General features: G+C 38.4%; 1 protein-coding gene across 4 annotated transcripts in view; it reads left to right on the top strand.

The window, feature by feature from the left end:
• The window catches only part of arhgef2 (rho/rac guanine nucleotide exchange factor (GEF) 2), a 61,864-nt gene that overhangs the window by 652 nt on the left and 35,577 nt on the right, over nt 1–25,635 (top strand). For 2 of the 4 annotated variants that reach the window (XM_046876248.1, XM_046876249.1), the window contains exons 2-7: nt 8,809–8,931; nt 9,700–9,959; nt 12,483–12,657; nt 13,165–13,273; nt 14,419–14,461; nt 14,566–14,722. In XM_046876248.1, coding sequence (XP_046732204.1) covers nt 8,923–8,931; nt 9,700–9,959; nt 12,483–12,657; nt 13,165–13,273; nt 14,419–14,461; nt 14,566–14,722 — 753 coding nt within the window. In that variant the 5' untranslated portion in view covers nt 8,809–8,922. Of the gene's footprint in view, nt 1–8,808; nt 8,932–9,699; nt 9,960–11,461; nt 11,727–12,482; nt 12,658–13,164; nt 13,274–14,418; nt 14,462–14,565; nt 14,723–25,250; nt 25,568–25,635 lie in introns of those variants that run through there. The other 2 variants (XM_046876250.1, XM_046876251.1) reach the window with 2 other exon arrangements.

Genomic DNA, 25,635 nt, shown 5'->3' on the forward strand with positions numbered 1-25,635 from the left:
ATGACTTCATACACGAAGTTGATGCCACATACGTCTATCAAATCCATTGGTTTTGCCGTATCACCCTGCCATATCACCAGATCCTGGAGAACTGCGATATTAAGGATGTGTTCATTTGCTTGCACTGTTTGCTTTAAGGCCAAGCCATGGCCCAATTAACACACTTCGTGTACGAGAACAATGGCTAGAATGACTAAAGATCAGATTGTTGGCCTGTCCCCCAGAACCTCTGATTCATAATCACTCTGAGTATGATATGAGTTGCTTTTTATTTTTTTCGCCCACGACTGGAAAACAATTGCGAAGGAGCATTTTTTGAGAGGCGAAGGTTCGGAGAGGACAAAAGGAGCCGGGTTAAAATGAGAACAGCCCAGAAGTGCACTTCCTGCATACCTGTCATTTTGTCTCAAAACAGCTTTTGGAGAGCGTGCAGACAGACAAACCCGTCCCTCCACGCCTCTGGCTGTTTTCTTTAATCGTTTGTTGGAGGTCAATTGTTCATTCCCATGCTAGCAATAAAAAGCGACATGTATAAAGTATTTGGAATAAGTTCACCAGACAGTACGCCTAAAACCCAATCTCAGCCCAGTATGATTATTCCCAGTATAATTGTTCCCGGTATGACTGTTACTAGTATGATTAATCCCAGGTTAATTGATCCCAGTAAGATTGTTTCCAGTAAGATTGTTCCCAGTATGATTGCTCTCTGTATTATTGTTTCCAGTATGATTGATCCCAGTATAATTGCTCCCAATTTGATTGTTTCCAGCATGACTGATTCCAGTATTTTTGTTTCCAGTATGATTGATCCCAGATTAAGTGTTTCAGTATGATTGATCTCAATATGACTGTTCCCACTATGATTATTCACAGTATGACTGATCCCAGCATGATAGTTTCCATTATGATTTATCAGAGCATGAGTGTTTCAGTATGATTGATCCCAATTTCCTTGTTTCCAGTAAAATTGGTCCCAGAATGATTGATCCCAGTTTCTCTGTTCCCAGTTCGATAGTTTTCAGAAGGATTTTTCCCACTATGATTGTTCCAGTATGCTTGATCCCATCATGATTGTTATCACTATGATTATTCCCAGTATGATTGATTCCATTATGATTTATCAGAGTATGAGTGTTCCAGTATGATTAATCCCAATTTCCTTGTTCCCAGTAAGATTAATCCCAGCATGATTGTTCCCAGTTTAATTGTTCCCAGTATGATAGTATTTAGAATGATTGATCCCAGTAGGATTGATTTCACTATCATTAATCCCAGCATGATGTAACCTTAAATACGACAGACAAACTGCACTGTATATATCATAAGTATCATTTTGTTTCTGAAGTCTGTCAAACAAACTTTGAACAACCATCACTAATCCAATGTTCGCCTTTTTTCTTTGAATCTCCTACAAACGTGTTGTTCTGTAACACATACTTTCTTCATAGTAGTACAGATAAAGCCATGAGCATTTTCAGTTTTTTGTATACCAATCAGACGTAGCATCTAATCAGCCAAAACAAAATGAATTGTTGAGTCAGACAAGTGCACTCGTTCCCAGGAAAGTGAACTCTCGAGCTAAATAAACTTGTTTGTCAGTGTGAATCATGTCAATGAGCAGGAAATCTGATAAGCTTGACTTTCCACCTCATGCCTTTTTTAAACTGTCATTTTATATACAGATATTTTCATCCTAGTGGTGGTTTTTCAAGTATCTGTTTACATAATTACCATATCCGGGTGACGATGCTGAGTCCGACCACAACTTGAAAGTGTTTATTGGTTCCCGATAGCTGGATGCGAGTGCGAGGCAAGTCAAAACTGTGAGACAAGCAAACAAACGCAAATCCAAAATAGTAATCAAGACCAGGTAAAGGGTCATGCGGGCAACCTTTAAAGATGGTAGACAATACTTTAATACTTAAATGGGCTATGGGTGAAACAGCATGAATAGCAGTGAAAGAGATCAAACACTTGGAGTCACACAGGAAAAGACCGCTTTAGTGAGAATTTGGAAAGCTTTTGTTTAAGTCCTAATTTTAATGAGTGCGATAGGCAGATGGGTTTAGGTAAGTACTAATCAAGGACCTCTGAATGAAGGTACAATGACCAGGCATGACATAATGACCACCTGCCTAATATTGTGTTGGTCCCCCTGTTGGTCCCCCTACATGGGCCAGTCTTCACTCCCCACGTGCATCAGTAAGCCTCGGCCACCCATGAACCTGTGTCTGGTTCACCACTGTCTTTATCTTGGGGCACTTTTGATAGCTACTGACCACTGCATACCGGGAACAGCCCACAAGAGCTGCAGTTTTGGAGACGCTCTGACCCAGTCGTCTAGCCATCACAATTTGTCGAACTTGTTCAAACCTTTCGCTCGCCCATTTTTCCTGCTTCTAACACATCAACTTTGAGGACATAATGTCCTATCTAGGATGCATCTGCCCACAGTCTATGAGGTGCTTTAATTTACCACTAGGCAAGTCTTGAGTTTTCATTAACAAGGGTAATCCTTCTAAATCAAGAGCAAGTAATGGTAGGACAACAGCAGAAATCCATGATGGATTACTTGATACCATCATTTTGTAATGCTCTTTGATTTATTTAAACAACTTGAGTGTTCAAGTGTATTTGGGTGTAGAGCTGCCTACATCCCTAGTTTAACAGCCACAATCTGCCCCAAGTTAATACACCAGGACTAGACGCTTTTCTTAGTCTATTTTCTTGGTTTAGTGGTTGTTGATATGTGCTCTTCCATTTCAAGTTCATGCCAACAAAACTAGCCACTGATTGGTAGTGGCTGCAATGCAGGGGAATAGATGTGAACGGTAGCTAAGTGAAGACTAAAAGGGGCGTCAGTTTGTTGACCTAATGCCATACGGTGAAGTCAGTAGCAGAAAAAGGACCAGTCATTCTAAATGTTAGTGCAGAAATTAAGGACAAATATGGTTTATTTCCTGGATGGCTTTTCCACATAGCCGTAACCCCATACATCACTTGAGCAATGGTATAAACAACTAATTTCCCATTAAAGAGTTTAACATTTTGGATATAAGCTCAAGGCTCCATTCAAAAACTGAAATGTTCTACTTGAGCAACAACTCATAGATGTTCAAGAACAAGTGGATGGAATGGATTCCTGTATCACAGATGCTGATTCCAAGGGTAACTCCTTGCTGGGTGACAGGGAAACCAGCTGAGCAATAGTGTGGTTGATTATGCAGAGAGTACTGGAGGAGAAATCACTGACGCTTGGCTGTTTTTTGGGCCGAACCTTTAATGTTGCAAGCCCTCAATCTGGGAGGGAAGGAGGTGACAGTCTGTTGCATAAAGCTGGCTAATTAATTAATAATGGCATGGAGGAATGCTAGTTGTTGTTGCTCACCCATGGTTGTCCATTGGACCTGCAGAGCCTGTGCATCCATGGGTGGAGAAGTCATCTGTCAGGTAGAGAATGAAATACAAGTGAGGGTGTTTACTACAACTGATGCGGCATTCAAGTAAACAAGGGCAGATCCAAAACTGCAATCAAAGCCAGGCGAAAGGTCAGGCGATCTTCGAATAGCAGTAACAGAATTCAAGACATCTTGAGTTAGTCTTGATAAAGTTCATGGAGTTTGTCAAGGAGAGACGAATACTGACTATGAATATAACAGAGTTAGAGATCATGTGACTGGCCAGGTGACATGCCTTGTAGTGAATGGTCTGGCGGAATTACAGGATGTGGAGGTTGTGGTTGTTGTTGTTGTTGAACCGGATGGCAGAGGAGTATGAGATCTAAAATGTCTGACTTGTTCATTTAAAGCCAAAACATTTCCATGGCCCTTTGAGCTTCTTGGTTAGGACTTGTCATTTATAAGACTGTTATAATCAAAACTGTCTATGCTGTGTTTGGTTTATAAACCACCCTCCCATACAAAATCTACAGAACTGATGAATACTGAAAATACTATGATTTATTATGGCTCTAATGTTCCTGTTATCATTTTAGTCACAATCAAATCAAAACAAGTTCAAAACAGACCTGATTGGCTGCTTGCTGCGTGTTTGACCAGTTACGTTTTTATCCACTCATAAATAAAAAGACTGATTTCGTAAAATGTAGCAGAGTAAAAAAGTACAATATTTGACTTTGAAATGTTGTAAAGTTAAAGTAAAAGTCTCCCCAAATGGAAAAACTGTAGTAAAATACAGATACGTGAAAAGCTACTTAAATACAATAACAAATTGCGTTTCATTTCATTACTGTCCACCACTGTTTCCATGTAAGTCTCTATCAGATCTGACCTCAGCTATCCTCCACTAATGAAATGTGACACAGCCCATATAAGGGTTTTGTGGAATCAGCAAAAAACTGTGTTAATCTTTAAGTCTTCATATCCTTTTCTAAACACTCATATATACTTTCAGTATCACAGCGTTTCAAAAATAAAATTTTATTTGGCGAGTGTGTATTTTAAGTGCATTTCAATTAAGACTTTCTGACCTCCACTCTTCTGGGAAGATGTTCCACTAGATTCTGAGGTGTTCTTGTGGAGATTTGTGCTCATTCAGCCACAAGGGTGTTGCTAAAGTCAGGTACTGATGTAGATGAGGTGTCCATATAGTATATCACTATATTGTCATATCAATATATTGTTCCAACCCTAACTCCTTCTATAAATTCAGTATCGTAGGAATCGTAGCAGCAACGTAGCTTCCTGTTTAACGTTATCAAAATTGGTATTTAATCAGACGTCAAAAATTTCTATAAAGTATTAGGAGCCTCGTGGATTCACAGGTTTGTTTTTATCTATAGTAAAAGAGCAGTAGTTTATCATTAGGTATATGGTCATACTATAAAAGTGTGCTGATATTGGTAATTAGCCAAATTTGGATTCGCCATGGTTGATTATTTTCTACAAGCATAGGGTGTTTCATACCTATGCATAATACACAGACACACACATACACATAAATACAACGTAATAATGCTTAATCAGCAATTCTTCGGAAAAATATATTTTTCTTTGATATGCTGAATCTTTTACTGTATGTCATACTGTTAACACACAGCATTGTGGTGGAACCGGAAGTTTCTTTTACACACACACACACACACACACACACACACACACACACACACACACACACATTTCCATATGAGCGTCTATCAGATCTGCCTTAGCTCTACCCCTCTAATGAAGTGTAACACAGTCTATATGAGGGTTTGTAGAATCAGCATGATAAATACATGACATAGAACAATTTTAGAAAAGAAAATTGCTTCCTTGTATTTGTTGTACATAAATTACTGTCAGTCAGCAACCATTTTTAGGTGTGTGTAAATTGCTGTAATGATCATTTGCATGTCATTGGGGCTTCAAGTAGCTTAGGTTTGCTAGTAAGCTACCTAGATAATGGTAATGCTGATATGCATGTTAATGCAGATTGCTACACATAGAACAACCTAGCAAGGATTTCCTTTACACATTATTATGTGTGTTACCTACAGACTGTAGGTTGCTGACTGACAGTAATTACAGTAGATATTCAGGAATTAGCATAAGAATGCATTAGAATATTTACCGTCCTATTTATTTAATGCACAATTTACTGAGCATCCGATCAGGTTTATATTTCACATCAAATTGCACTGAATTTAAGTAAGTTTGTCTAGTCAGGCTGAATCTGATTGGCTGGAAGGTAGTTCCTGTTTGTTCAAATGAAATTCAATCCTCACAAGCAATAATAACATACAGTCAAACTTACATACAGCTAGCAGGCCAGACCAAACAAGCTGTGACTTGATACTGATGAACTTAAGGAAAAATATACATTAAAAATGGGAATTGTAACGAAAGAAATGCCACAAGTAATTAACTCCAACAGCTTCAGTGATAGCATTAGAGAAACGTCCTTGGAAACCGCTTCATATAAGTTGTTCATGTTGCTAGTTACACAGTGAGCAACCTAGCAAAGATTCCCTTTACATTTTATTCTAATATTTATTAATATTTTCACATGATATATTTACACATTACCTACAGACTCTAGCTGCACCTACAGTAGATATACAGGGTCTGATACAAGTTTCAAAGTAAACCATATCTTTAGTTTAATTCTGCAAAACATCAAGAGTTCCTGCTATCTAATCTTTTCTGTATACGCAGATATTCAGCTGTAAAATTTGGTATCTACACATATTTTGCTTGGCTGGATTTTTAGATCATTATCATATTTTTTTTGTATAGTTTTAAAGCTGATAAGCTTCGCTATGGATGTTCAACTGCCTTATCTATCAGTTGCTGTTGCTTTTATTTATTAATTCCATCTGTAGTGTTGGATTTTAGCAGGTTTTTTCACCTATGGCCTTTTAATTTGTGTCCTGTCTTATTGAGTAAAATGCAGGCAAATTTTTAATTTTTTTATTTTTTTTAATTAGACGTATTATTTTTCTTTATTAAATACTTCATTTCAAGCAAAACAAAGCAAAATTCAATTATTGGTAATCAAATAAAAATTGGGCAAGTGCTGTAATAAGAGCCCATGTAGTTGGATATTTTTTACCACTGTTTGCGTTTCGTTTAACTTCCTACTACAACATCCGTCTGTTCATTGTGTCCACAAATGAATGACGTCTCACGATGAGAAATCGGCACGAAATCGTACGTGTGCTTGGGATGTATGATATTTTAGCACAAAAAAATTCTAGATTTTTTTAATCTGGTATTATTTTGAGTTATGTAATGGTTTGTTATTTTCCTAATAATTGAAACATCATTGTAAACAAATTTTAAATAGTTTTAGCAGCATTAATCGTGTAAATCCTGACGTTCATGCGAACGCTGTGTATTATGTGCAGCATCCTGCTATTAAAGCCTGCTTTTTTTCAAGCTGTCGTTTTCCAGAACGTTCTCTATGGAGCGCTGAGGTCTAGTGGGAAAAAACTGGAATCAAAACATGAAGGCTGCAACACAGTCAAGCACGTGAGCTCAGCCTCATGGTATAATGTTATTTATCACCTCTTCTTCATAAATATTCAATAAAATAATTATAGCTACAATGAGGGTCGATATTCAGTGCATTTTTCCACTGTATTTGGATGAAGATATTGGGACACCTGTCTTTTCCAGCCATATGTGGTTCTTTAATGAACTGTTACCACAAAGTTGGAAGTACACATCTGTATATGAGGTCTTTGGATGCAAAATACATTCAATTTCCCCTCCACTTGAACTAGGAGACCAAAACCTGTTTCATGAAGACATGTTCTACATGGGTTGGAGTGGAAGAGCTTGAGTGGCCTGCTAGAGCGCTCCTCAGAAAGTGATCTTATCTAAATCTCATGATCAGGTGTTTACAAACTTCAGTCCACAGTGTACCAATTAATATCTTAAAATATTGCTGATTTATTTTTAGTTGATATAGCTTGAGTTTTTTTTTTTAAGGAATATATTAAATTTTCACTGTGATATCACTGTTATATTCTTATATAATGGTGAAACTGATTTCTTTTTTCAACTGAATGATGTGAAATATCAATTTAAACTACTGATACATGCAAGTTTATTAAATTGCCCTTAATTTAGATTATTTATTTTTCAAATATCTAGTTGAAATGCCCCAAAATATATTACAGTACATTCATTTTGCCACAAGTTGTGCAATACCAGAAGGTACTACAAGTTTTCAGCAGTCAGACGAGTTTTGATTGCATTCTGATAAAGCAAATGCACTGTATGAAGCCAGGAATAATTATTTAACCATTACAAGATGATCCTAAACCGGGCTCTCAAAGTCATTAACTTCAACCTGATAATCAGCATAATTACAGTTTGCTTCAGTCAGTGTTTTCACTTGTGTTTTAAAGCTGAAATACAGACTTAACCTACTAATTAACTCACAATAAAAAATAAGAACATGATTGTTTTGGTTCATCAGTTGCATAGGCCACACTTTTCTCTCGGTACACTGGCGTTCCCATTGTGATGGCAGACTGGAAATCGATTTGTCTGGGAATTAAATTGAGAAAAATAAAATTCAAAATTGTTTAAATAATCCCTGAATATGCTGTAAAATTAGTCAGGAAGCTGTTGGGTTTTTGTATGTAGACTATCGTGATTCTGAAAAAATAAAACCCGTTTGTGTCAATTTATAAATACTATTTGGAAAGAATAATTGGGACATGTGAATTTTCCAGCTAAATGTGGTTCTTCCTCAAACTGTTACAACAAATTTGGAGACCCACCACTGTTTAGGATTTCTTTCTTTCTGTATGTAGTAGAATAAATATGTCCCTTCACTAGGAGCCAGGAGACCCAAACCTGTTCCAGCATGACAGTGTCTCTGTACACAAAGCCGGCTCCATGAAGATATGCTTTACATGATTTGTAGTGCAAGATCTTGAGTGGCTCGCTCTAGAGCTTACACCCTCAACCCTATTAAACACTTTTGAGAGTTCTGAGAGTTGGAATTCTGATTGCACCACAAACATATTCCAAAAATCTGGTGGAACATCTTCCCAGAAAAATGGAGGTTATTCTAACAGTAAATGCAGATGCTAAAAAAAACACATTCAAATCCTACTTTTGTCTTTGTAGTGTCTGTGATGAACATAGCTTAGTTTACATCCTCCCTCAAGCGATCCACCTTTCTAGCGAAACAACCTTCCTGTTTACCGTTTGCAAAGAGCCGAAGATCCGAATGCTTCAGGCTCCAGGGTTTTTTTTAAAGATAATAACAACTCTTTAGTATGTTAGCATGCTTGTAAATCCACACCTGTCTAATTAATATTTCTTTCTTCACTCTGTTGCATTTCTGTAGGAACCCTTTCCTCCACTTCATGAATCCTTTGGTCACTAGAGGGCAGAAACTCTCAGACACCACTCAGGAGCGTTTTTTGATCCAGAAAACAACTGGGAAATCGAACACGCATTGATGTACACGGTATGTGATGCTGCATTTCACGTCACAAACTACGATTTACTTTCAGCCACTGCACCCGAGACGACAGTGTCACATGTCTGCCTGAGCAACTGTTTATTAATGGTTGTCTCCCATTTGATGCCACTGTTGGTTTAGCCCATGCTCAGGAATATTACATTCCAAAACGTGGGAAAGGTGGCACTTATATACATGTGCTAATCAAGGCTGACAGTCATGTGATGCAGTGGCAAATGGGAATCATTGTTTCTGGCTATAAATCTTAACCACCTTAAAGTGTGTGTAAAGTCTGTGAGTGTGTAAGTAGAGATGCATTCATAATATAAAAATATAGAATATGGAAATCTTAATTTATTACACAGAATTTTATTTTTTTCATGATTTAAAAAAATAGTGTAGTGAATGTAAATTTTTTTAAAATTTGTATAAAATAAAGGTGCATTTACTTGTTACATGTACATTATAGCACGGTGAAATAATTCTTTGCATATCCCAGCGATGGTAGAAAGCTGGGGTCAGAGCGCAGGGTCAGCCATGATACAGCGTCCCTGGAGCACAGAGGGTTAAGGGCCTTGCTCAAGGGCCCAGAAGCCCAAGAGTGGCAGCTTGGCAATTCTGGGTCTTGAAACCCTGACCTTCTGTTCAGCATCAGTTCCCCATATATATATATATATATATATATATATATATATATATATATATATATATATATATATATATATATATATATATATATATATATGAAATGTCTCTGCATTTTATCGTTCACAGATGATCAGTACTTCGCAGCACCACAGGATCCGTATCTCAGACTCGGGTGTGCCTCCAGGAGGCTCCCCGGGACCTCCGCCGGTGTCACCTATCTCACCCCTATCACGCTGCCTGCCCCGAAGCTCACCATCTCCACGCATGAGGAAGCTGATGCTGACTCTGCCGCTCACGGGTCACATGGTTCGGGTCACGTGCAATCGCAGACACAGCTGGCATCCCGGCGTGGTGCAGTGTAGCCACCCGCAGTGTGGACAGCGCAGGTAACGGGATGATGATGATGATGATGATGATGATGACAATTAGTATTATAATACAAACAAACAAATGTATTGATGACAAAATACAAACAAAATAAATAACTGAATAATGACATTAATAATAATAATAATAATAATAATAATAATAATAATAATGTTGTTAATACACCAACAACAGCAATAATATTAAGAAGACGAAGACGAATTTTATATTATAGATCCAATATAATATGCTTATTATCGATTTAAAGATATTGTTATTATTACTGCACGTGCAGTGAATCTCTGCCTTGGTTGATAGTTTTCCAGGCCTGAAATTCAACTCCTTCTCCACTTCGGCTCAGTCTGTAATTTCCTTCACAGTGTGTTTATGCAGAATTTTGTCTTGATGCTGGCAGTTCTCTTTCAGTGTAATACAACACGGTTCGAGAGGGAAAAAAAGAGCATTGGACAGGACTGTTTAGGAAGGCGGTAGCTCAGTGGATAAGACATTGGACTTTGGTTTTAAAAGGTCATGGGTTCAAATCCCCCCCCAAACTGATACTGCTGAGTTCTTGAGCAAGGCCCTTAATCTTCAACTGCTCAGTTGTAAGTCGCTCTGGATAAGGGCGTCTGCTATACACAGTAAATGTATTTATAGCTGCTATTGATATAAGCGCTAACAGGAAACCGCGTTTAAAAAAAAAAAAATGTATTGTATGTTGTACAGCATTAAATGTAGCTTCGAACCGATAACCAGCGTGACCTGTCATTCTCAAAATAAGAATGTTAGCATTGGCATCTCGTTATTGAGCATTTACCATTTATTATTGATCACTCCCTCTCTTTACTACGGACTCGCCAAATTTGCTCTTAAACAAAGCGAAAAGTCTTTTCCTTTGAAACCGTCTAACAAACAGATGCCCAAAATGGTGCCACAGGGCAAAGTGAGACATGAGATAATATACAGTATGTGAGAAGAGAAAAAGACGGACAAAGTTCCGGACAAACTTTCTGTCACTAGAGGTCACTAAATGACGCATCGAACTTTATTGTACAATAAATTGGATCGTTTCCGATCGTAGTACCGTAAGAAAAGGAACGTTGAAAATGGAACTGCATTAGTTAATCAGATTACAGATTTATGTTTTTTTTATTTACTCTATTCTTTTTTTTATATTTATTCTTTCCTGGCCCTTTTTTTTTGGGCCCTTCATAGGATACGTTTGGGCTCCTCTAATCTAGCAAATAATGAATCTAAGAGTTTGACCCTATTTTTTATTTTCCCCTATTGTTAGCACTGAGTGTGGACAGGTTGATGCACTTTGTTTCTACAGAACAAGGACAAGAAGAAGGGCAGAGCAGATACAAGACAGAGGCCGAGCACTGGGTCACTGCAAGCATTGTTTCATACTTACATTGAAGACATTGTCTGGGTGAACAGAGAACTAGCTTTATTCTTTCACACACTGTTTGAGAGAGAGAGAGAGAGAGATAGATAGATAGATAGATAGAAAGAGAGTAAAAGAGAGGGAAACTAAGAGCACAATGGAGAACATCCTTCTACGGGTCGCCATCGCTGTGTTGAGTCTTGTAGCCGGGGTCGTGTTGGGAGTTTTGGCTGCGTTCGCGTACTTTGTGATATCCGCGGTGTTTGCGATGGCGTTTGTGGTGTTCGCAGTTGTTGTTTGCGTTATTTGCGTTGTGTTTTATTTGCGGGGTGAAATGTGGATGTGCGGCCCTTACTGTGTTTGTGTTAGTCTGGGACAGACGACGCATCATGTGATTATGGTGTGTGTGTGTGTGTGTGTGTGTGTGTGTGTGTGTGTGTGTGTGTGTGTGTGTGTGTGAGTAATTTATTAATTTAATCATTTCTTCAATATGCTATAAATTATTTTATTATTGCATTACTGCTGTTAAATATATTCTATTCATGTTATAGATATTTAGTTGTTTATTTGTACTTGGTCAGTAAAATGCTAAAATTATTATTATTATTATTATTATTATTATTATTATTATTAATAATATTAATATTATTCATATTATTAGTATTAGTATTATTAGTATTATTATTATTAAAACCTGCTTTTTTTTGTTAAGTTGTTACTTTTTCATTTTATATAAATACAATCTAACATTTTTTTATCCATACAATAATCGTGAGTATTTGTTTTGCATAATCGGTACTATTTATTTATTTATTTATTTGATAAAACAATAACCTCTGTAAATGTTTCCCATCATTATATTTGTTTATTTGTAATTATTTTGAATAATATTTTTTTGTTTAGTTGTTTTTCTTTTTGTGTCATATCAATAAAATCTCATATTTTTTTATCCATGCAATAATATTTAGTATTATTAAGTATATTGACAGTAAAAAAAAAATGTTGTTTATTTATTCAGTGAAAAATAATTGTCTGTAATCATTTCTGATAAATATATTTGTTACCTTTGCAAGATAATAGTAATAATAATAATAATAATAATAATAATAATAATAATAATAACAATATAACAATAATAATTAATCCAATAATTCAGTGTAAGTCTGGAGGCTCTGGACCCTGTGGAGATGGAGACGGTTCGGTGTGGCAGTCTGCAAAAGCGAGACCCTCGTCGAGCCCCCATCACTGACTACACTGAGGATCTCGAGTCCCTGCTGTCACTCAATGAAGAGGAGGAGGGATCAGACTCACAGATCTTCCCTTTCACTGAGGTGGGGTTTAATAAAAGTGATGCTGATTGGATAAAGATAATGTCAATCAAACTTTGAGTTCTGTATTAAGTACTGAGAGGATCCTTAAAGACAAATATATATATATGTACACATACACACAAATATGAATCCACACATACAAACCCACTCACACATACACACCATTCCTGCAAATATGACATATATGTAACACACATGCGCACAAATACACACAATGAGCTCTGTGCATCAGTTCCTTTTTTGCTTTTCTCCCATCAGTGCATAAAACCACAAAACCAACACTGAAAACTTGTTATGGGTGTGGATGCATATGGACGTGTGTGTGTGTGTGTGTGTGTGTGTGTGTGTGTGTGTGTGTTTGTGTGAGTTTCTGTGTTTGTTATACAAACGAACCAGTAATAGATTACAGGTTAATTAAAAGACAGTGCATTTATTAAGAACTGTGTTTTGTGTGTGCGTGCGTGTTTTGTGTGCTGTCACGTCACCGTACGTTTGTGTGTATTGTAGGTGCAGTCCCCCCTGAAGAGCCACAGTATGTCTGTCCCATCACTTTGTGTCATGTCACGTGAAAACCATCCGTCTCTTGCCAAACAGCGTCCTCACTCTCACGCCCAAGGTAAACTGCCCCTCACCCTACACACACTCACACACAATTCAAAGAACAATGTGTCATGGATCTTCATCTGTCATCCTGCCCCTATTTAATAGGTGGGGCTTATTGCCCCACACCCCCCACCCATACTCCTGAGCATACACTACTCAAGAGAGCAAAAAATTCAGGGCGGGGCTTCCTAATTCTTCTCTGTCAGTCAAAGCGAGGCTAGTTGTAATGCTCACGTATCAGGAAGCGTGAGGACTACGCGTGCGTTTATATGCTGCCCCAGTAACGCAGTTTGAAAGCAGAGGAAGTACGTGTCAAAAGTTCCGCTAAGATAAGTCCGTTTGGCTTATAATCAACTTGCCAAGCGTGAACTAGCAGTTTTTCAAATGTCGTCCAGACCTGTTCACTTGTCCACAAATGTTCTTTAAATGTAAAGAAATGTGATCATCATTTTTATTCTTTTGTCAGGATTTTATTTGAATTTAAAGTTGTAGACATCAGCAAAATGAGTTCCCATTGTGGTTTGTGTTACACCTGCTAAAAATAGTCTGAGAAACCAGAAAGAGACATCCAAAGGTCAATCAAAGTATTTCTGATTCTATTAAAAACTGCTGACACCAGAACTCTGACACATTCGTACATTGCGCATTTTCCTTTTTTTTTTCTCATGACCAGAGCTGGATGTTTTTTGTGTTTCGCACCACTCTGTGTCAACTCTATACTCTATAGGCTGTGTAGAACCTACAGCTATGACACTGTTGTACCGAGTCCCTTAAGATATACATGTCTGTATGTGTGTGGAAGTGCTGCAAATTCGTTGTGTGTGTGTGTGTGTGTGTGTGTGTGTGTGTGTGTGTGTGTGTGTGTGTGCGTGCATGCAGTTATGCGGAAGCGGTCTTCCTGCATTTGTTCTGCTAAGTCGCTCGTCAGCGCACTAAAGTGGTGCGTTCTCACCTCCCACTCGCTCTCTCCCATCTCTAATGAAGTAATGAAGCGTCTCGGCTGTCCAGTCATGCAGCTTTATGCTTTAGATGTAAATGTCCCAAAAGACTTTAAAAGGCACTTTAGAATGCAGGAGAAACGGCGTTGTAGGTTCGAAACTTTGACTCGGGTGTGAAACTGATTTGGGTATTTTTTCTGCCTTTTTTTTTTTCTTTCAGCCCACTCTTCCCTTTCCTCTTTACTTGGAGGGTCTACACAGAGGTAAGAGTTGACTTTAGATTATAATTTTTTTCAACTAGGAACCAGTGATTGTTCTGGGATAGCCTGATTTTGGGTTGGTGTGTCTTTGTGTGTGTGGGGGGCAGCCTTCAAGTGGATGCAGAGCTCGGCAGTGAGTTTTGGGACAACGAGGAGACGACGGAGGGCCAGGGGCTTCACAACGAGGAGAGCGAGAAGCCGAACGGTTTGCGCTCCCTGGTCCGGAGTCTCAGCTTCTTGGGAAAGATGGCAAGGAATTACAAGGTAGGGAAGTGCAGGTTGGGTTTGTGATGCGGTTGCCGTGTCTATCCTGGCTTTTATATTGAGAATATTACGAGTAACCACATGGTGTTGTCGAGTTTTCATCAAGGAACCTGAGCGTATCAGTGAACAGAACAGGTGACTAGTGATTTCTTGTGGATACTTCACCAAAATGGACAGTAAACTTCAAAAGGAAATGAAGTGCTGTGAAAGAAGAAGAATTAACGGTGAAGGCGTGATGTGAAAAAAATATTTTAACAGTAACACCAGTGTTTTATTCCTCTTTTCCCTCTAGTTTTAACAAAAGAATCCATTAATAGTTACATTTAATGGCCTCAAAATCTGTAAAAACCCTCTGTCTTAATAATTAAGGCTTTATTTTACTGACTGTACAAAGCAATATATATATATAATAAGTGTGTGTGTGTGTGTGTGTGTGTGTGTGTGTGTGTATGTGTGTGTGTGTATATGTATTCTCATTCTGTGTATTCTGACAAAGCACATTGATCTAAACCTGATGCCGTAGACGAATAAGAACTGCTCTTAGCCTTAGAAAAAAAACTTTCTCAAAAAATTCTGACCAATCAGAAATGAGAATTTGTCATCATCTACTAGAAATGACCAGTTCTACATAATGACACGATAATCCTCAACGTACCATAGAACCGATTTCAGTTCACTAAAATTCTCTATAACATTATACAGTTACAGATCAGTTCGTACAGTTAGAAGACTGCAGCGAAAAGCTTCAGACTGCTATAACTAGAGTGAAGAAAAAAGCTTGAGAGAAGGAGGGACCGAAAGAGGACTTCCTCTTCCCTCTTTTCCCCGTACTCAGGTTACAAAGGAAGCTGTCTGGTTTCTCGTTATGCTGCGTCAGGACGTAAAACAATAATCAAAGCAGAAGCATTGTCCCGACTGCACGTTTGCTATGACTGAACACGTATTTCTGATGGGTTTATCCTGATTTATGGTCACATGCATAGAACCACATGCTGTCAGATGGTTGTTTTGTATCTTTTTTTTTTATCTTAATGAATGTCCCAGTAACAGTTTTATTGAGTGTATTGGTATGTGAGCTTGCATATTTCTGGTTACTAATGCAAACTGGCAATCTGTTAGGCTCATCATTCAATACTATCTTGGCTGTTGAATTGTTTTGGCCAGTAGGGGGCACTCCTGGCAATGCAATATTCAGAACCACCAGATGACTTACGGTATATTATATGTATTTGGACCCTAAGCAGGTGTAGTTGTGTTGCTTTTTTGGTTTCTGAATATGATATTATGCTGCTGGAGTGGAAGATCTCGTGGTCTCCTGTGGAGCTCTGACCTCAACCCTATTGGGATGAATGTAAACACTGACTGCACCCCAGGCCTTTTTAACTCACCTACATGAGTATCTGACTTTCCTGAGGTGAACACCAATCTTATGGTCAGGTTCAGTTCAGTACATTTTTATTTATTCATTTCCAGAAGGCAATTTGGTTGCAGCTGAGGGGATAAATGAATGTCTAAACCGCCATCATGCAAACGTTTCTGTAATCATGCCGTAATTTCACTATAGTTCGAAGCTTATCCTTTTTTTTCCCCCTGTAAAGACTGCACATTTGAATTAATTGTAGGAAGAGCAATTTTTCACATCCTTTTTTATTTTATTTTTTGCATAAAGTAATTAAGACTTATGGATACATGCTTCATCCTCCATCTTTCCATCCTACAAACTAATACATCCTATATATACAACTATTACATCCGTCTAGAAAGCTGAACTCTGAAGCACTGACACTGGAGACTCCTTCTCGAAATCGTACACAAACATCTCCTTACCATGTCAATGACCGTTTTTCTTTAATAAATATCACTTTCTTATTTCTTACACGTGTGATTCACATCAGTGAAACAGTATTTGTTGTGCAGGTTTGGTGTGTTGCTCGGTTGCCAGGCATTGCGCTTTGTCAGCAGACGGGCGAAACCCTCAGAGTTCTGCTTGTAGACGTGCACTAGCAACATCTGTAGCAAAGACAGGGCTGTAACAACGAGATTACGGGGTTGAAGCTATTTGAAGCAAGTGACAGAATCCATCATGTGTGTGTGTCTGTGTGTGTGTGTGTGAGTGTGTGTGTGTGTGTGTGTGTGTGTGTGTGTGGGCTGTGCTTGATCTGACAGTAGTGCACATAGATCCCTTCATATAGCAGGAAATGAGAAGGCGGAATCCTGGGACAGCCACATTATAACCTGGATGTGGTATGTGCGTGTGTGTGCGTGTGTGTGTGCGTGTGTGTGTGTGTGTGTTTGGGTTAGGCTTGATCTCTGACAGTAGTACATACAGATCTCTCCAAATAGCAGATAACAAGAGGGTCAAATATTACACTGATCTGTGGACTGTGTGTGTGTGTGTGTGTGTGTGTGTGTGTGTGTGTGTGTGTGTGTGTGTGTGTGTGTGCGGGGGCATGTTTGTTAGGAGCTCTGATGTACATTCTAGTCTGAAGCAGTGTTTTAAGAACCTTTTGTATTTTCTATACATTATTTTCTAATTCATATCGACACAAATGTCACTAGAATTCGAGTCACGGAGGTCGAAACATTATTTAAAACAGAGTTGATGCTCTATAAAATGTCTGTTTGTATTTGTGGGTTGTTTTGATGTCATAACACTTATACCTTTCAGTCCAGCTGGATAATGAATGCAGCAGTTTCATCTGTTGCCAAGAAAACTTTTAATGGAAATTTATCACCGGTGTTACAATCCATGGTGATGTTAATGACAATTTATAACTCAAATGACTTGTAATGTAACTGAAAAACCTGCTGTCATGTATCAGCTTGTTAGAAAGTTGAGCACAAGGCCAGCACAGGGCCACAGGCAGAGTACAGGGCCAGCAATGATACAGTGGCCCTGACGCAAAGAGGGTCAGGGGCCTTTCTCAAGGGCTCAATAAGAGGTAGCTGTTGGTGTTGAGACTGAGATCCCAGAACCTTATCCAGCTAAAGTCGATACTCCCCCCAATAATAAAAATCATCATCATCAACATTTTCATTACAACAACTTGAATATAAAAAAAAAATTCTGGTCTGAATTTCATCCATAAATGAGTAGTCAATCACAACAACGTCACTGGTTTCCTCTTAGTTGGTATTGCCCTTAAATTAAATGTGTATTCGTTACTAAAGATAAATTAAGAAATACGTTGGAAAAAAGCTTGAACCTGGCAACCCTTTTGTGAATAGTGTTTTTCATATATATATATATATGGACCGATTTAATAGTTTTTGATTCCACAACAGCTTCAGGAGGAAAATAAATTGATCTGCTGGCAGTTACACTTACAAGGACATTTCTAAGACGGACTTTTCTAGAAAAGCTGGAAAGGTTGGTCCAAACAGTTCAGTTGTTTTGAACCATTTATAGTTTTGCGACCCCCCAAAACCCAAGTTTTGGGTTTATGTGGTATCTTGCTTCAGTAATGGCATCCATTCTTGCTGTTTAAGATTCCTGTCTGGGATGCAGTGCTCTGTTATACTGCGTTTCTCTACTGATGGTTTCTACAGCTGTAGCGTCATAATGATGGTATTATTACCAGTGAAGGTCTAGGTGTGAACACTGAGAGGGTTAAATTCTTACTTAGAGTTCTAATAATCACTTTTTTTTTAGGTCTAATCACATAATTTCCCCCCATGACGTGAAACCTGGTCTGATTATCATCGATGAAATCACGCTGCACTTATCAGTCTAGTACTCGAGTGTATTCTTTTGGCCTCTCGGTGGTTTGTTTTTCACTTCAGTAGGTGCAATAAATCCAAGCAGGACATCGGAGTTAAAAAACAAGCTGATACCTTTCCAAGCCAGATGTGGCGAGGGACATCTGGAGAGTGTGTGTGTGCGAGCATGTGTGAAAGATTTATGAGCGTTTAAGTCTAGATGTGTGTTTATAAACAGCTCGACGAGTCTTAAGATGTAATTCTATGTTGTGTTTATAGCAGGTGAGTAGCCTGCTCCTGGCATATGCTAGTCTGGGTCTTGCACAATAGCGCTTTTATGTGAAAATGACACACATATGTGTGTGTGTGTGTGTGTGTGTGTGTGTGTGTGTGTGTGTGTGTGTGTGTGTGACAGCAACTGAGCGTGTGAACGTTGCACAGATCTCAGTGAGATTCGCCCTCCCCCGGCTCGGCTCATGCCAGCTGGGCAATTTCTTCTCGGACGGCAGGATTGCATCAGCGCACTGGAGGTCCCGCCCATCCTCCAACTCATTCCTTCCACCTCCTTCTCTTCCTTGTCATCCTCCTCCTCCTCCTCCTTCTCCTTCTCCTCCTCCCGTTTGCAGATCCTCGGCTCGGGATTTTACAGGATGTGGCTTGGAACACGGAACAAACCTTGGTGCTGAGCAGCGGATATGAACCGCAATAAAGTCTAGCTCATGTGGATGTGGAATCTTACCTGAGCATATTTACTCCAGCAGTATCGCGGAGACGTGCCTCGTTTTCCATTGTGCAGTAATAAAGCGCACCGCGTTGTCCTGTTTGCTTGGCACACTGTTGAAAATGAGATTGTCTTCGTTTCAGACATCTGGTTTGCTATCGTGAAAGATAAAGGCAATATTGATATTAAATGGCACCGTCCTTGATTTGAGATTGATGGAAAAGTCCACTCTGGGACGAGTTCATTCGTTTCATTGTACCGTTTCTCACGTTTCTCACGTGCTGAGCAATCTTAGCGATACGAATGTATTAGTATTCAATGTTGCTAATGCAGTTTAATGGGAGAACAATTTTCAGCGATCTCCTGAACATCACAGTACAGTTTTTCTCAGTTGCTTTGGCGCGTTTCTCAGATCAGAAATGAAATATTCTTCATCAATGGCAGCTTGATGGATCTGGGATGCAAATTCACAACCTTCCAAACAGACGTCCAACATGGTAACCACTGAGCTACCAAAAATAAGCACCAATGTTGGAAATGATTATTATATGATGTTCAATACCATTTATTGAGCTGATCAGCGAACTTCAAGCTTTCAGTCTGTGGCCCCAAACCGTCGATGTGCTTGGAATAAAAGCGACTTCAACCAGAAAGATGTCATTTGGTGCTACAGTCTCTTTATTTATAGTTTCCGAAATAGTCTTGAGGCGAAGGCCTTATAACCTGTAATCCATCATCTAGATCTGAGCACAGCATTTATTTGAGCAGCAAAGTAATTAACAACGAACTGCCTTTTTTTTTTTTGGTCCCAGACAGCTGGTGCCTGGGATCGGCCTCATTTATGTACTCGGTGTACCTTTCCAACATTCTGCTATTTCTCCGGAGGTTATTTCTGATTAGGACACTCATTATGATATAGCAGATTATAATATAATAATGTCCTAAGGAGATTTTACCTGTTTAACAATACATACATAATTCATCTTTTACCAGTGGTGGATGAAGTACACAAACCATGGGGTTGATTCAAATGTACTTAAGTATCCAAAGTACAGGGATTTATTATGTCTATAATGTTCCTATTATCATTTATTTATATATAGATAAGACTCCAATGTCACTCTGTGCACACCAATCTATTAATTGAATGATAGTAATTAGTCAAAACCTTCTTTTAACTTCTTCAAAATAATCACGCCAACAAGGCCACGCGTGTTGTGGCAAGTTCGAGTCTGGCGTTTCTTCCATTGTTTATTTCTCTCTAAATGTTATGTTTGCTGTTGAACTGATGCTGAACCGTATGTTGGTGATAAGTAGATACACCAATCAAGGCAAATTCAAAACAGAGCACGCGCTCGACCCTGATTGGTGGCTTGACTTATTTATCCACTCATGACGACTGATTACGCAAAATGTACATGAGTAAAAGATATCAGACTTAAATATAGTGAAGTTAAAGTTAAATTGAAAAAACTACTTAAGTACACTAACAAATTACATTTACTTCGTCTTTTACAAACATTACGCACGATTTGAAGAATCGACATGCAGAGTGTTGTGAAACATCTCAAACCCTGAGATGTGACACCTACAGTATGAGAGATCCTGGATTAGTTATTATGAGTCAAGTCCCTGAAGACCATGAACTTCTTTAAGAACTACACTTATTTGAAGCAAGCTTGAAATGATTGCTTGTTCGGCTTATCCTTTAAACCGTGAACCTGCTTTGTGCTCTGAATAAACAGTATTGATATCACATCATGTTTTCATGACCTTTAGTTCCGCAAACGCTTTTATAAAAAAGTACTTCTTCAGTCCTCGTTTTCTATCCCCTGATTTTTAAGGTGGTTCGAAGCAAGTGCTGGTGTTTAAAGGCAGTATTTTAGACACTTCTGGATAAACACTTAATAAATAGTTTCTCTCCCCGTTGGGATTAGACTGAGCCGAAACTATGTTTTTTTTAATCTGATCTTAAAACCTACTTTTCCAGGATAGTTTTTAGGTGATTTGATTAATTTTTTCCCCAATTTTCCTGCTTTCCTGCTGTGTGAATATTGATGTCTCTTATATAAAGCCCCGTGTGCTCCATATTCAGTAAACGTCATTATCCTTATTGAACCCGTGTGGACAAGTGCAGGGACAGTTGATTTAGGAGAGGGCAGTTTGGGTGGATTATGGTGTGTTCAGATTGATCTGAATCTCTCATTTTGGTAGCACTTTGAAATGTAATCGTACCTCCTCGCATTGTTGTATTCACTCGTTCAAACACACCTCTGAAATTCAATCTCTCTCTCCTTTTTGTCTCCAACACTCCCTTCTCTTTCATGCTTCTTCTGTTCTTGGTCTCAGTCTCAGTTGTTCACAGTGTGTAATCTATCCTCTCGTACTGCGCTGTGTGAAATAACGACATAACATCAACCAACAATCGCCCCTTCACAAGCCTGTGTGTGTGTGTGTAGTTTTCAAGGCCAGTCTTTGCAGTAACTGCTGTGTAGCCTCTAAATGACCTCAGTGTTATCTCATATTAAACCCCCACAACCCGAACAGACTCAAAAACGATCGTCTTGCTAAAAGACTTTCCGTGTTGCTTTCAGCTTGACACACACTCTACATCTCGCAAACACACTCGTAGGCAGCTGCATTCATCATTTCTTTTTTTTTTTTTTACTACCCTTCAACTGCTTTTTGTATTTTTTTCTTGACATTCTTGCAATTGAGCCAAACTTAAAAAAATAACCTGCAACAAGTTCATACAAATGATGGTTTTTGTTTTGGAAACGGGAAAGGGGCAGAGCAGATTTGAAGGGATAAGCTTATTTCTTCACTGTAAAAAAAAAGGTCAAGGTACAGTAGAGAAATCACAGACTACACCTCTACTTTAAGGTTAAAACTACACCTTTAAGTCTAAGTCCAAGACTAGAACTTGAAGTACAAGTTCAAAACTATACAGTTAATCTAAGACTGCACCTTTAAATCCAAGTCCAGAGATATACCTTTAAGTCTAAGATTACAGCTTTAAATCCAAGTGCAAGACTACACGTTGACTTCACATGGACACACTGACAATGACTACACCATTCAATTTAAACCCAAGTCTAATATTATACTTTGTTGTCCAAATTCAAGATTAAACATTGAGGTCCAAGTCCAAAGATACACCTTGAGGTAGAAGTCCAAAGGTATACCTTTAAGTTTAAGACTACACCTTTTAATCTAAGTCCAAGCCTACACCTTTATATTGTAGCCAAAGATTATTCTTTTAAATTCAAGTCCAAAATTGTTCTTTTAAATACAAGTCTAAGATTACACCTTGAGGTCCAAGTCCAAAGCTAAACCTTTAAGTCTAAGACTACCCCTTTAAATTCAAGTCTAAGACACCATGAAGTCCAGGATTGCACCTTGAGGTCCAAGTCCCTGGCTATACCTTTAAGTCCAAGTCCAAGATTGTACCTTAAGGTCCAAGTCCAAAGCTAAACCTTTAGGTCTAAGGCTACCCCTTTAAGTTCAAGTCTAAGACACCATTAAGTCCAAGATTGCACCTTGAGGTCCAAGTCCCTGGCTATACCTTTAGGTCCAAGTCCAAGATTGTACCTTGAGGTCCAAGTCCAAAGCTAAACCTTTAAGTCTAAGGCTACCCCTTTAAGTTCAAGTCTAAGACACCATTAAGTCCAAGATTGCACCTTGAGGTCCAAGTCCAAGATTGCACCTTGAGGTCCAAGTCCCTGGCTATACCTTTAGGTCCAAGTCCAAGATTGTACCTTGAGGTCCAAGTCCAAAGCTAAACCTTTAAGTCTAAGACTACCCCTATAAATCCAAGTCTAAGACACCATTAAGTCCAAGATTGCACCTTGAGGTCCAAGTCCAAAGCTAAACCTTTAGGTCTAAGACTACCCCTATAAATCCAAGTCTAAGACACCATTAAGTCCAAGATTGCACCTTCAAGTCTAAGTCCACACCTATACCTTTAAGTCCAATACTACACCTTGATATCCAAAAATCATTAACTGGATAGCAGGAGATGTTTGAGTTTAAACCTGCTTAGAAACCTTTAGAACAGAAGGAGAACAGTAAGTGGACTGTCTTAAACTTCCTGCTATTATCAGAACACCTGTCTCATCTTACCTGCGCTCATGAGCGTGGGCGATTGCGAAACACAGTTTCAGCCGGTGACACAATAGAAGGGGATGAATGGAAAGTGAGTCACTTTATTGAAAGAAAGAGTGTCTGTTCACTCAGTAGCTGTGGGATGATTTTTTTTAATGCAGTTTCCTATGAAACAGACAGACAGAAACAGCAATGTGGGGTGTGATAGAAAAACCTTTGATTTATATCACACTATAAATGCAACCTCATCACTATTTCAGGTGCTTACATACATTATTAATTATATTTCCATCATTATATCTACGCGCTCGAAAAACTTCGTCAGGCATCTTACCCAACCACTATACGCGTCATTATTATTAACGTTGATCGAAGAGGTCTCCAGTGTCAGAGCTTACGTTCAGAAGGTTTTCCACCACAGGAAAGTCTTCAGTCATGTCTTCTTTTGAGTTTTCTTTTGGAACGCTAAACCCTGTCCTCGAAAAAGGGGAACATTTTTATTCATAATATTTCAAATGTAACTGAATGAATGTCTTTTATTGATTGTTGTATATTTTATTAATGCAAGTTGTTTGGGACGTGCTGTTATCGGAAAGCATCCCATGATTGATTATATCACTATAGGAATTCACCAATAAGTTAATCTGACTCTTAGTGTGTGTTTAGACTTTGTGTCACTGCGTGAGTGTATCAGGTTGGTGTCTGTTTAGTTGCGGTTTCTTCTCTTATTCCTACACCTTCCTACACATCTTGCACTCCTTTCAGCACAGTAGGCGGAGGAAGAGTTTCCACAAAAAAAAAAATCCAGTCTCGAACATCAACACTACAGCTCGGCGTGTGTTATTTACATGTGATGATGATTTGAAGAAGTGTAATGCATCAGCACACCCAAACAGACTGGCACACACCCCACACTTCTGTAAATTCCCATCAGCGAGTAGCTTCTGGCTGAGCCTGAGTGGCTACGGAGTAGGGCGTTCCTTTTCTGCTTCTCTAAATTTAGATGATGCTGTGTTTCTTGCTTCCTATCCAACAACCCATGAGACCCGTCTGGGTGAAACCTTCAGGCAACTTTCTCTGAGTGTTTTGGACCTGCGATGTCCAGTGTTACAGTACATCGTGACTGATACGTTCCATATTATTAATGGTAAAATGAATAGTAATAGTTGTGACATTTATACATAATAAGCGTAACTTTAAAAAAGAGACGAAAACAATCAAACAAAAAAATAGATCAAATACAGATTACATTAGCTTTTTACATTTTTTGTTCTATTTACATTTTACATTTGCTTTCATTTTTTTCTTTTTTGAGACTTACAAACACAATGTTGTGTATTTGTAAATAGAAAAGTGAAAAAACAGTGTTTATATATAAAAAAGTGTTTATTGTAAAAAAAAAAAAAGGATTTTCAATGAAATAATAATAATTATTTTCATTTAAATCTATATATAGATATAAAAGATGTTCAGGGCTAAAGTATCTAATAAAATATAGATAAATAAATTAGATTATTTTTTAAAAATTTGTAAAAATTGTAAACTTTCATGTGAATAAATGATATATAAAAGTGTATTACAAAAATAGTATAATTTTATAGATAGATAGATAGATAGATAGATAGATAGATAGATAGATAGATAGATAGATAGAATGAGTTTTAGAAATAAATTAATAAACAAACACGATTTATAAATAAAAGTAAAAATCAATTCAATAAGATGAAACAAGGTTTTTATCACATCGCTCATTACAGTGGGCGGGGACAGAGACATAACCTGAACACTGATTGGCCAAAAGTATGAATAGGGTTTGTAGGCAAATTAAGTGGGCGTGGCGTAAGACGAAGCCTGCGTCGCATGGCTACCGCTTCCCCTCTTTTGGCTTTTTTTTTTTTTCTTTCGTTGTCCCGCCTCCTCCGTTATGATTGGAGGATGACCTGTCCATATAATCCGGTTAGCCAATCAAAGGCCAAAGAGGCGGTGTTTAAGGGGAATGCGGTTAGGGAGGAAAATAACGCGGCTCTCCGGGTTTCCTGTGAGTGTGAGGAAAGTACAGAGAAGAGCAGCGTTTGCTTTTTTTATGTTACATCTACACGGATATTTGGAGAAACAAAATAAGTTTATGGAGTTTTTTATTTTTACATTTTATATTATATTCATCCAGGCTGGATTGTACTTTTAGTTTTTTTTTATTGTATAATTAGTTCGGATCCGAGAATCCGGATCTTTTTTCTCGGGTCCTGATGCTCGGTATGTCCCGTGTTACGGATCCGTTAATGAAAACACGCCAGAACAGAATGAAGGAAGTCAACTTAAAGGTGAGGTTTTCATCCCATCACTACACATGACAGTCGCATCTTTAATAACAACACGTCTAGCGGGTTTT

Source organism: Silurus meridionalis, chromosome 20 (assembly GCF_014805685.1).
Source record: "Silurus meridionalis isolate SWU-2019-XX chromosome 20, ASM1480568v1, whole genome shotgun sequence".
NCBI classification, from domain to species: domain Eukaryota; kingdom Metazoa; phylum Chordata; class Actinopteri; order Siluriformes; family Siluridae; genus Silurus; species Silurus meridionalis.